General features: G+C 47.2%; 1 protein-coding gene across 1 annotated transcript in view; it reads left to right on the plus strand.

The window, feature by feature from the left end:
- Positions 1-679: 679 nt before the first annotated feature.
- Positions 680-13,214, plus strand: part of LOC107122588 (quinone oxidoreductase-like protein 2) — a 61,600-nt gene continuing 49,065 nt past the window's right edge. The window contains exon 1 of the mRNA XM_015425707.1: positions 680-911. Coding sequence (XP_015281193.1) covers positions 680-911 — 232 coding nt within the window. The remainder of the gene's footprint in view (positions 912-13,214) is intronic.

Consider the following 13,214-nt stretch of genomic DNA (forward strand, 5'->3'; position numbering starts at 1 on the left):
GGGGAGGCAGGGGGGGTTTGTCCTTTTGGGGATGTAGGCTCCCCCCCCCCCCCCAGCGACGGCTGGTGGTTCTCCCCTGCCCAAGGTCAGGGGGCGAGTAAGGAGACGGGAAGGCACAGTCAACTCTTGCAAGGAAGGCAGGGACGGGAAAAGCCCCCTCCCCGGCATCTGGTCCCTTGGGGAGGGAGACTAAAGGTGGACTGGGGCGTGGGGGGGAAGCGATGGAGAGGGGGGGGGGCGGAGGGTTGGGGTCCCCTTCCTCACCGTAGACCCGCAGCCAGCCCTGCAGCTGGCAACCCGACTCTCTCAGGATCCGCTCCAGCGTGCTGGCCGCCCCGGCCAGGTCGGCAGGTCCCGGCAGAGAATTCTTGAGGCGCTCCAGGCAGGAATCCGCTCCTTCGTCTGACAGCCGCGTTGCAGAGGCACCGCCAGGCTCCATTCTCCCTTGCGGTGGGGCTCAGCCCCACCCAAACCACCCCCCTCGGTCAGTCGGCTCCATTCTCCCCCGCGGTGGGGCTCAGCCCCAGCCGAACCGCCCCCCTCGCCCTCGGTCAGTCCAGCCGCGCCGGGTCAGCCGGGCTCGCTTCTCCCCAGAGGACCCGCCCCCTCTCGCGGTCACTGCCCGGCCGCCCGACCCGCCTCCATCCCGAGGAGGAGGAGGAGGAGGACGCCACCCAGCATGGTCTCCCACACCGCCGCCAGCGCTCGGCGGGCGGCATCCCAGAGAGGCGAGAACAATGGAGCGCCGAGCCGCCGGCCACCCGGCCGGCCTCCCTGCCTTGCCTCCCTGCCTCAGGCAGGCATGGACGGAGCGCGGCCAGGCGCGATCAATCGCCTATCGACGCGGACGGCCAGCCTCGCACCTCCTCCTTCCCGAGGAGTCTCCGCCCCCCGCCGGCTGCTGATTGGCGGTATGCAAATGAGGCAGAGCGCTGTGATGGGACTCCCAGGGACTGCCTGCCTTCTTCCCTCTCCAACAGCGGCCGTGTCATTCCGAGCAGGAACTGAGGCCGGGAGGGAGTTGTCCTCTGCGCGCTCTGGAGGCAGTGTGGATCTAGGGTGCCCCTAAGGGCTTTTGTCCAAGGGGGCCCTATAGATTTGGTTTCAGACCGGTTTGAAAGAGTTTTTTCATTTCTCTGCTGTGGTAGGAGTGCGGAGGATGGGAAGGGAAAGTGTTTTGTTAGTTAGGTTACTGTGAGCGAAACTGGGTGACCTTGGGCCAGTCATCAGTTCTCTCACCCTAACCTGCATCATAGGATTGTTGTTAAAAACAAACAAACACCTTGAATAGTTGTTGCCTCTTAATTATTTTATACCTTTGGATTATACTCCAACTTTTAAAAGAAGCCATCAGTGTCAGAAACATCTTCCTGGGGGCCCATGTGTAAAACCATACATGTTCAATCTGTCTGTATCCTTTGTTACTTCCTTTTCAACTAAAAAGAAAAGCTCCCAAAGCATGAAACTTGAACGCCTACAGTAATGTTTCCAACTACCATGGTCTGGATCTGGATTATCTCAACAAATATGAATGTTTCGGGTTTCCTGAATGATGCATCTGCCATCGACCATCTGCCATCAGTCTGGTTTTGTACCAAGATGGCAGGAGGAGGAGGAGGAGATTGGATTTATACCCCACCCTTCACTCAGAGTGCCTTACAGACTCCTTTCCCTTCCCCTCCCCACAACAGACACCCTTTCCAGAGCTGTCTTGAGAGAACAGCTCTGAAAGAACTACGGCTTGCCCAAGGTCATCCAGCAGCTGCAAGTGGAGGAGTGAGGAGTCAAACCCAGTTCTCCCAGATGGGAGTCCAGACACTTAACCACTACGCCAGACTGCACTGGTGGACGGTCTTTGTCTAAAGTTGAACAGGGGAAACAATCCTCCCTGTTGATCCTGTTGGACCTCTCAGCAGCCATTGATACAGTTGACCACTCTGTTGTTATACACCAGCTTGAACCTAGAGGAAAGGCAGGATATAAATATGTTAATAAATCGTAATACATTAATTAACCAATACGAATGTAAGAAGAGCCTGCCAGATCAGGCCATGTGGCCATCAAGTCCAGCATCCTGTTTCTCACAGCAGCCAACCAGTTGCCCTGGAGGGCCAACAAACAGAGGGTAAGGGCCTGATGCTGCTTCCTAGCACTGGTATTCAGAGGTTTACTGCCTCTGTATATGGAGGTCCCCTTCATATTCTCCTCCATGACTCTGTCTAATCCTCTTTTAACACCATCTATGCTTGTGGCCATCGCTACTTTGCTGTCCATGAATTTCACAGTTTAATTACTCATTGAGTAGAAGATTTTCTCCTTTTGCCTGTTCTGAATCTATCTCCCAACAATTTCATTGAGTGCACCCGAGTTCTACTATTATGGGGGGGGGGGAGCTCCCTCTATCTAGTTTCTCCACCCCATGCATCATTTTGTAAACTTCTAAGTATGGAAAGCTTTTGGTTGGTTGGTTTATTTTGTAGCTTTTTCCCTTGTGATATAATACTGTCACAGCACATATTGCCTGATCTTCTTTATAATCCATTAGTCCGCCTGTCTCACAGCGCGTGTTTGATTTTTCACATTTTCCACTTACTTAATCAGAACCCATAACTTGCCAGTTCTGTCACCATGGGTATTGGTCCTAAATAGGAAACAAAGAAAGAAGGAAATGAAATCTATTTATGGACTGTTGGACAACAGAATGATAACAGAGTTCTTGAATGTAGCATGTTTATTCTGCATATTTGTTGTATTAAAAATGTGATTAAAATTTCATAGGCAAATAATTAGTTCATTAATGTTAGCATATTGAAAATGCGAGAAACTTTTCAGCAACTACGGCTGTGATCCTAAGAAGATTTTCCTGTGAGTAAGCCCAGTTGACTAAAACAGGACTTACTTTTTAGCAGAATGGCTAATTTAGGATTGCTCCCTTGCTGTTCTTTTGGCCCTGAGACCCAAAATTTCACTCACCCTTGCCTTTGCCTGCTTATCTCACATGTCTGTTTTTTTTCCTCCTCAAAAGCCTGAATTAGTTTGTTCTGGAAAGCAGCCAAACTGTACTTCATCAAGGCATACACTGTGGAATGCATACTGTGCTCCCAACAGGGACACCGTTTAATTTCAATTTGAATGTTTAGAAATTAGTGTTATAATTAACATGGTACATTTTTATTAAAGGATTTTTAAAAAAATGTAAATTGTGCATGTGCGTGGTTATATACATAAGAATCCAAGGAAATGTTTCCCTGAGAGTGTAGCCCCTGATGTCTTCAATCGTTGGCTATCCCTGATGCCTTTTTCAAATCAAGACTACATAACCTTAGCGCCACTGTCCATCTTTTGAGGCCGAATTTTTTCTGAGTCACAGTGCAGCTACTTCATACCCTCTGCTCCTGTGGGTCCAATCAACACCAACTTTCCTTCCACATGCCTGTCTGTCTCTCCTAACACTTTCAGCTGGTGGATTGTGACCCACAACTATGCTGCACCCTGAGCTAATGTGGGTTGCATGAGTGGCATGGCCGCCATTTTAAATTGTATTCTTGAAGATGAGAAGAGATAGGATGATGTGCCCAGAGCAGGGGGAAGAGAAAATATATGAAAGACAGAGAAAATGTACAGAAGAAGACAAACATCTCTGGTCTTTCCCAAACTCTATGGGGCATTTGGAAATCTTAGGCCCCGGTCATACACGAGGATTTGGGCCGGGAGAGGGACGGATCGGATGCGCGGCAAATGAGTGCGATCCCACAGCAACATCTGGGAAGCGTTGCCTGCCCGTCACTGATCCGTCCCTCCCGCACCAAACCCCGCACCAAAAAAGAACCACCTACCTGGGTGGTTCATCCGGAAAGGCCGCGGCAAGTGCGGCCGTGGGATCGCCGGCGCGTCCTTTCGCCGGCGCATCCCCGGCTCCTGGCCGAACTGCGCATGTGTGAGCATGCACAGTTCGCCAGCCTCCCCCTCCCACCGTCGCTTTCTCCCCGGCATCTGATCGTGCCGGGGAGCAACGGTGCCGCGGCTCAGGGGATCCGTGGGATCCCACCGCGGCGTCTCTAGTTTAGTGCGGCTCAGATTAGCCGCACTTCTGCCGTCATTTTTCCTGCCGTATGGCAGGGACCTTAGTTAACTTAAGCAGATGAATTTTCATTATAACAATTCCTTGCTCCTTCCTTCCACAAAGGAAGGCTTCCAGAGAGATGGAAGGCAATTTCCAGATTATTAAATGTCCTTTTTCAGCTGGAAATGTTGTCAAATCCTACTGGGATCGAAATCATGAATAGGCTCATTGGTGCGATCAGTCAAATAAATGACAGCCAGCATGGTGTAGAGGTTAAGAATGGTGGGCACCAGTGTTCCCTCTAAGCTGAGTTAGTGTGAGCTATCTCAGTGTTTTTAGCCTCCAGCTCACACGTTTTTGTCTTAGCTCAGGAAGGATGGCTCCAGAACAAACTAATTTATGGAGGAGCCAAATCGCTCACTCACTTCAATGCCAGTGGCTCACAAAGTAGAATTTTTGCTCACAAGACTCCACATCTTAGAGGGAGCATTGGTGGGAACTAATCTGGAGAACCGGGTTTGATTCCCTACTCCTCCACATGAAGCCAGCTGGGTGACCTTGAGCCAGTCACAGTTCTCTCAGAGCTCTCTCAGCCCCACCTACCTCACAGGGTGTCTGTTGTGGGGAGAGGAAGGGAAGGCGATTGTAAGGTGCTCCAAGACTCCTTCGAGTAGTGAAGAGTGGGGTATAAAACCAACTCTTCTTCTTTAATCAGATATTTAAAATGTGATCTATATAGCGACAGTGGGTTTGAAATGCCAGCTGCCCCAACAGGTGGAAAGGGGAGGTGATTGTACTTCTACTACTGTAACCATAGATATTTCCAGCTGAGATTAACCCCTTTTAAAATGAATGTCCTTTTTATAGGTGTTACGTATATTTTGTTAAAAGTATGTCTTATTTCCCTTTCTTTGCTTTTTCAGAACTCTTACTGTCCAGTGTAGTGGTTTCAGAGTGTCACAGGACCTGGGTGACCTGTAGTCAAATCCTCACAGTGTCATGAAACTCCCTGGACGGTCTTGGGCTAGTTGCTCACTCTCATCCACACCTGACAGGGTCGTTGTGAGGATAAAATGGAGGATAGAGGAACCACATTATGCTGCCCTGAGCTCCTTAGAGGAAGGGTGAGATAGAAATATGATAGACTGATAGATTTTGCCTGTCTGGGACAAGATTCCTTCTCCTTTCCCATTATCCAAAATAGCTAGTCCTGATCCTTGGGATCAAGAATGGACAGTGGCTTGGATCACACTGTAAATCTCCGCTGACAGAAGGGATTTTCTCACCTTCCGCCTCCAGCTGCAACCCCAAAAATCCTTCCGAAATGTATTCACAGAGGACAGGAGATTCCCTCCAATACAAAACAGAGAGTCTGTGGTCTGCTACCAGAAGGGAGGAATCGACAAAAACTGCCTACGTCCTCCATCAGTGGAAATGTGTTGATGGGATCTGACTTAACAAGTCACTCAAACTTAACTACAAATTACAATTTTCTGTTTGTCATTCCGTATATGGGCAGAGCTTGGAATCCTGTTTCTCAGCATACCTGGAGAATTACCTGAATATATACATACGTACCTTGTCTGGTGGTCTGTTTTTGCTGCTTTGGTCGTCTGCATAGGAAACAGCCAGTTGGCTATTAGATAAATAATGAAGCAGCAATAGGTGAGGGTGGGGCTCTGACTCAGGGAAAGAGCCTCTGCTTTGCATGCCAAAATGCATAGGGTCCAATGAATCCCTGCCATTTCCAGTTAAAAGGACCAGCCAGCAGGTGACTGGAAAGACCTCTGCCTGAGACCCTGGAGAGCTGCTGCCAGTCTTGAGTAGCCAGTACTGACCCTGATGGAGCAATAGACTGATTCAGCACAAGGCAGCTTCGTGCGTGACCATGTGTGAGTCATGGCAAGCAATGTTTAACACCAAATTAATTAACCAACAGTAGATGAGGGAGGCATTAGATAATATTGGGCCATCTTCCCACTGCTTCTGCTAGTCTGGCTGCTGATCCTCAATTCTGTCTACCTCTGCTGCCCTTCTCTGTGTTGAATAAGTATCCAAGACAATATTTCTAGCAGATTTCTTCCAGTGTCAGTGCTTGTCTCTTTAGGATCAGGAATTGGGGAGGGGATAGAAAACAAGATCCGTCCTCTTCCATCTTTTTTATCTGGACATCTGCTACTATTTATTATAGGGTTGCCAACCTCCAGGTGGTGGCTGCAGGTCTCCTGGGATTACAACTGATCTCCGGGCAACAGAGATCAGTTCACCTGGAGAAAGTGGCCGCTTTGGAAGGTGGACTCTAGGGCGCTCAACCCCACTGAAGTCCCTCCCCTCCCCAAATCCTGCCCTCCTCATGTTCCACCTGCAAAATCTCCAGGTATTTCCCAACCCAGAGCTGGCAAACCTAGCTACTAAGGTCTACTAAGCTACTAAACCAGTTTGGAGTAGTGGTTAAAAGCGGTGGACTCTAATCTGGAGAACCGGGTTTGCTTCCCCACTCCTCCACATGCAGCCAGCTGGGTGCCCTTAGGTCAGTCACAGTGCTCTCTCTCAGCCCCACCTAACCCACAGGGTGTCTGTTGTGGGGAGAGGAAGGGAAGGCGACTGTAAGCCGCTCTGAGACTGCGAGTGAACGGCGGGGTATAAGTCCAACTCTTCTTCTTCCTCCTCCTCCTTCTCCACCACCACCACTATCAGATGCCAATACTTTATAGTCTTGCACTGGGTTCAAAAGGTACCAGGGAGATGTTTCCAGGTTGAGAGGGCAGTCATGGCAGATGCAGAACTCAAACAAGTGAGCCAGTGGTGAGACCTGATGTTCTCCTGAAATTAGAACTGAGCTCCTGATTACAGAGATAGTTCCCTGGAGGAAAAGGAAGCTTTGGAGGCTAGGCTTTATGGCAAGACATCCCCCACTGAGCTCCCTCTCCTCCCCCAGTCTCCATCCTCCCTAGGCACTGCTCAAACCTCTTAAGAATTTCCCAGGTCACAGTTGGCAACTGTATAGTTCTGCTACTTCTGTTTTGCTGCTTGAAAGAGTACTTCGTGTCTGAATTTTCTGTGAGGGCAGCCTTGGAAAGTGGAAGGCTGGAACCAGAGGCTGAAGGCTTTTCACAAGGCAACCGAAATTAACCTCCTTTGAAAATGGCCTCAAGTTCCTTCCTGTAGCTATAGCCTGATCAGCAGTATTGACAAAGTGGTTTTTACTGATTTTAGTCCTTATGTAATCCCCCCCCCCTTGCACTCTGCGTCATCCAATTTTTCTAGCAACATCAGGACAAAGTCTGTTGGATGCAGACAAGTATTTGACTGCCATGTTTGCATGGCCCGGGAGAATGAAGCTGGTGTTTGTGCACAGACAAACTTACAAACATTGAAAGTCAAATACTGTTAAATACAAGAATTGTCACATGTGATGGCCTGTCTGTGGTCACCTGTCAAAATGTCAGATGCCAAATATTGATTCTAAACTTGATATACAGGACTCTGTTGAATATTCAGCAGCTACCTGCTCAAAATCTGATGAGGAGTATATGTGGAAGCAGACCAGTTTCCTCACAATAAGTATATAAGAATTATTAAGTGCCTTCCAATTTCCCCCAGTATAATCAATAGGGATACTTTGATTTCCTACTGCATTAGAATTTAGTCCAGAAAAGTATTTGGCACAAATTCAGTTTATCTGATTTCCTATTTTATGTAAAGGCCATGAAACAGTAATTTCTAATGTTGTATTGTATTACGATACACAGCCTCATCCCAAAACAGGCACATGTTTTAAAAGACAGGCATTCTTAACACACTGTATTTTATGGATTTTAATTTTCATACTAGATTTTAATATTTGTAAGCTAGTGCAGGAGCCAATATTTGCTGAAAACAATGGCATTAATATTAGAAGGAGAGATTGGATTTATACCCCACCCTTCACTCGGAGTTTCAGAGCGGCTTACCATCTCCTTCTCTTCCTCTCCCCATAATGGGCACCCTGTGAGGTAGGTGGGGCTGAGAGAGCTCTGACTGAGAACTGCTCTTGAGAGAACTGTGGCTTCTCCAAGGTCACTCAGTAGCCGCATGCAGAGGAGTGGGGAATCAAATCCGGTTCTCCCAGACCAGAGTCTGTGCTCCTACGTAACTACTGCACCAAATATAGTCACTGGTGTCTACCCTTGGTCAAGTAGCTCACTGCCCAGAGTCACTGCTAATCATACCACCTGATTCTTCACATTATATGGTGTTATTATACCTACGCAGGTGTTACCACACCTCCACAAAAACATGACTATTACACTCAGATCAACATGGGGAATTAGTTTGCATGTTTGTGCACGGCACAGAAAACCTAAAAGTGGCGGCTGTGAGAAGCAAGTTTTCAGTCAGACAAGGATGACAGGGACCTGATTTTAAAAGGAATACAAAATTTACTCAGGGAATTGGTACAACAGGGAGGGAGGGGAATAACCCTAAGCCAATACTAACAGTGCTAAATCAAAACACAGACACATTCCTATCCTAATTAATACAGCAACAAATATTCAGCAGAGCTGCTCCAAACTGCAGCAGGAGTTACTCCTTGAGCTGAAGGTGTACATGTGGCTTGGAAAATAGGGGGGAGGGAAGAACAAGAGGGGGAATAAAGATGATCTGTCCTATCCTGCAAAGAAATCAGATGGAAGAAGGAGGGAGTGTTGGGAGTCAGTTGTAGTTCCATTGGTATCCAGGATCGGACTCCCCTTGCTGGCTCTAAAGCCAGACCAATTATACTGGTTTTGACCCATAGCATAAAATGGTTCTTTTCAGGAAACTAAATATCCAGGGCTCTTTTTGTAGAAAAAGCCCAGCAGGAACTCATTAGCATAATAGGCCACACCCAACCGCAGAAACTCATTAGCCTATTAGGCCACACCCCTGACAGCACAGCTCATTAGCACATTAGGCCACACCCCCATGTTACCAGAAGTGTCGACATCCAGCCACACCCACCTTTTGCTTCTTATTCTGTTTACCTTGTTTGTTGTCAAAACCAGGGCTTTTTTTGTAGCAGGAACTCCTTTGCATGTTAGGCCACACCCCCTAATGAAGCCAATCCTAATGAGTTTCTGCTGTTGGGTGTGGCCTGTTATGCTAATGAGTTCCTGCTGGGCGTGGCCAACTCAGGAGCCAGCTGGAACTCCGTTCCTGTGCGTTCCTGCCCAAAAATAGCCCTGATTACAACAGATGATACAGGAGGAGTACTTGAGAGTTAGGCAGTATCAGGAGAAAACTATAGAACTGACTGAAGGGCAACAGGAAGGGTAGTTCTTGACTGAGTTATAATTCAGGATTAGAAAACTGGAGACATGAAGCTGAGCCATATATTAAGTGGGTGTTTTGGGCACAATGGGAAGATTTGAACTGGAGGTTCCAGACTGTCACAGAGCACTTAACATTTGAATTGTGTTAATGGTCAGTGATTGCATATCATGTAAAAGACCATACAGGAAGAGGCATTTTGTCTTCTAGCCGGATGTGGCTTCATCGCTGTCATACTGTTTTTCCCAGAAAGGCTTCCTTGGGGGTGTCTTATGTCCTAAGGACAAGGTTCTCTGTGAAACACAAAACATGGCAGTTGCTACCCATGTTCTTTGTGTGCCTTGTAGGCAATGTTCCCTTTGTGAGCAAAGCTACCGACATTAAAGCTGTGAGCAAGCGGTTTGGCTACTGCATCAATTACTTTGCGCTGGAGTCATCCTTCCTGAGCTAAGACAAAAATCTGTGAACTGGAAGCTAAAAAACATTGAGCTAGCTCACACTAACTCAGCTTAAAGGGAACACTGCTTGTAGGACTTCATGGTGCTACACGTGCAATACATTCATTCAGGCTGGGAGGGAGGGTGTGGCAACACAGGTCTGTTGGGGAAGAACTAGAAGTAGGTGGGAGACCACTGGGATAAGTCAGTGGGAGAGTGAGCATGTCATAGGGTTGCCAACTCTAAGTTGTGAAATTGCTGGGGATTTGGGGTTAGCATCTGGGGAGAATGGGGTTTGGGGAGGGATCTCAGCGAGGTGTAGTTCCACAGATTCCCCCCCACCAAATCAGCCATTTTCTCCAGAGGAACTAATCCCTGTAGTCTGGAGATGCACTGTAATTCTGGGAGATCTCCAGGCCTCACCTGGAGGCTGGCAACCCTAACTTACAAGACTGTCCGACTAGATTCTGGGAGACCCAGGTTTGAATCCCCACTCTGCCATGGATGCTTACCGGGTGACCCTGGGCCAGTCAGACACTCTCAGCCTAACCCACCTCAGGTTACTGAGAGGATAAGATGGACGAGAGAAGAATAATCACATCCAGAATACGTGTAGCAAATTTCATTCTGGTGTCCCATGGGCAGGAGATAATCAAACAGACAAATGGAATGCCAAACTAAAAGCCACACTTCATTCATGAGGCTGGAGCCATATTAGCACAGCATTACAGGCGGATATGCTGGCACACGTTCCCTGCCAAGAACAGCTGCATGGCTTAGAGGAGGCTTCAGGGGAAAGTCCTGGGCCTATAGGCACCACTCATATAAAACCAGGGAAGCAGGCAAGAGTTGAAGGAGGGACAAAGCCGACAACGTCGACTCATGCTGCTGTTGAAAGAGAGGAAGAGCTCAGTTTTGAAAAGCTGCTTATTTCGGCCCCATAGTCCCGACTCCCGGGACCCTTGCCAGGACACTGATTATATGGATTTGAAAACTGCCTGGCCTTGCCAAACTGGGACAGTGAGCTGCTGTGGATTTTGATGAACTAAACCTATTTTAAAGATCTTTCCGAAGTGATGAGTGCTGGGCAGCATCCGCTGTAGCTTATTCTTATTCTCAGCAGTGGAGACCACTTATCGGAGCCTCAGAATATCTATTAGCAATTTATTGGCTCTGTTTTAGAGGGAAGAGACCTTGTGTTTGACAGTGGGTAAAGCACCAGAAGGGGATCATTGTGAGGATTCCTAACAGGCAGGCTAGAGCCTCTTACCTCTTGGCTTTTCAGTCCTTGAGAGAGAGAAAAAAAAGGTAAAAATGATCTTAATAAAAAAATATAAACCTGGAGCAGTGTATGTTGCAACCAACCCATGCTGCTTTAAAGCAGTGCTGTTTTGTAGAAAGATAATGTCTAGTGTTGCTGTTTGGTCTGTCATCTCTGAAAACTGACATTACTATGTTGGATAATAAGCAGCGACAATGACCATTAGGATTTACTTCCCTGTCTTCTAACACGGAATTTAATAATTAGAATAATTATTAGTTTAGAAAACCACAACTGTATGGTATGGTCTCAGTATACCACTCTGTGCTCCAGTACGTCAATTGCAATGCCCATCATTTTCCAGATCAAAAACGGACCTCCCTAGTTTACCATAATAGATGAAAATGGCCATAGTTTATTTATATGTCCTAGGTGGGGGTTTTCCCCCTTGTACTATGTTAACTTTTTTGCATCTTTGTTTCTAGAAAGTAGTGTAACTTTATCCTGATGGTTTATAATCCCATTTAAATGTAATTTAGTATTTCCTTCTTCTTTGCTTGGAAAGAATGTTCAGGTTTATTGGGTCAACGTTGAGATAGAATATTGCTATTTATTTTAATTTGTTCCTCTCCCCCATTTTTTTTTTTACTTTGAATACCTATGATGAAATAAATTTCTGTGACTCGAAGCAGATGCTCATGATACAAGCAAAACCATTGGACATAACATGATTATGGAGTGCCCTATATTCAACGAGCTGAGGGCTAATTTAGTCACCTCTTTATTTAAAGATACGGAATTGCTAAATGTGCGAGCCCAGGTGTCATGGCTACTGTCAAATACAAATGATCCTGTCACCCTCTCAGTGGCAAAATTCATAGGTGCAATAATCAAATATAAGAGAAATAATACTGAGTAAGGTCTTTTTAAAATACTATTTTGGTTCTCATTTATGCTTAAGATTATAGCTGCATGAGCAGTACTAGATAGATAGACAGACTCAAAGCTTCTTCCAGTAAAAAGAACATTAGTTGATCCAGCAAAGGCAAGTAAAACCCACTTTAGACAACATTCTGTGCCAGAATCTAAAATTAAGCCCTCTATTTAAACAGTCTCAATGACAGAACGTTTTGAAATCTAATCAGACTGTTACATTCAACCTGTGCTTTAGGCTTACCCTGCCAAAACAACCCCTATTATGTATTTAATAATACCTTGCTACATTCCACCATCTTGGAATTAGCAAGTGTAATAATTGTTGGCACAGTTACGAACCCAGTGCTAATATTGCCCATCTGTTCTCAGAGATGCACCAAGGTAGCATGCTGTGGGCATAGGGTTGCCAAGTCTTACCTGCTGGTGGAGCGGGGGGCTCCTGGCTTCTTCCTGGAGTGTGCGCGCGCCGCAACCCCGTCACCCGAAAGTGACGCGACCATGCCGGGCATGCTGGGGGTGGGGCCACAACCATCCGAGGGGAAAACATAGAGTTTTCCCTTGGATGACTGTGGCCCCGCCCCCAGTGTGCCCGGCGTGGTCGCGTCACTTCTGGGTGACGTGCAAATCGTGTACTTTGGGGGTGGGGTTCCCCCCAGGGCCCGATCTGCCGGCGGCGAGGAACGGGCCTCTGGGGCGGGGGTTTCCCCGCCCCCCGGGGGGACTTGGCAAGCCTATGTGGGCAGAACATAAACTTCATAAAAAGAGCTCTTGCACATGTGGAAATTCAAGAAAAAGACTACAGTATCTGCCTGCACTAAGACAAACTTATTGTTGCCCCACTAGGGTTGCCAATCTCCAGGTGGGGCCTTGAGAGCTTCTGGAATTACAACTGATTTCCAGCTGAAAGAGCTCCATACCCCCTGGAGAAAATGGCTGCCTTGGATATAATATCCAGCTGAGGTCCCCCCTCCCCAAATTCTGTCATTCCTAGGCTCCTTTGAAAAATCTCCAAGAATTTCCCAACCTAGAGTTGGTAACCCTGATCCCACTTATATTTCTGCCTGTGCAAGTTCTTGTGCAACTGCTTTCTGGGCACTATAATAAATAGGGAGGAAAGTACACAAGACCTTTCCCAAGCAAAACTGTGTTAAGTCCATTTATGCTTCATTTGTACATGGATCCAAGTCAAGGAGGTCATTAACAGGCAGCATTGAGCTTTGACCAG

The sequence above is a fragment of the Gekko japonicus genome, unplaced genomic scaffold (genome assembly GCF_001447785.1).
Source record: "Gekko japonicus isolate JY-2015 unplaced genomic scaffold, Gekko_japonicus_V1.1 scaffold1426, whole genome shotgun sequence".
NCBI classification, from domain to species: Eukaryota; Metazoa; Chordata; class Lepidosauria; order Squamata; family Gekkonidae; genus Gekko; species Gekko japonicus.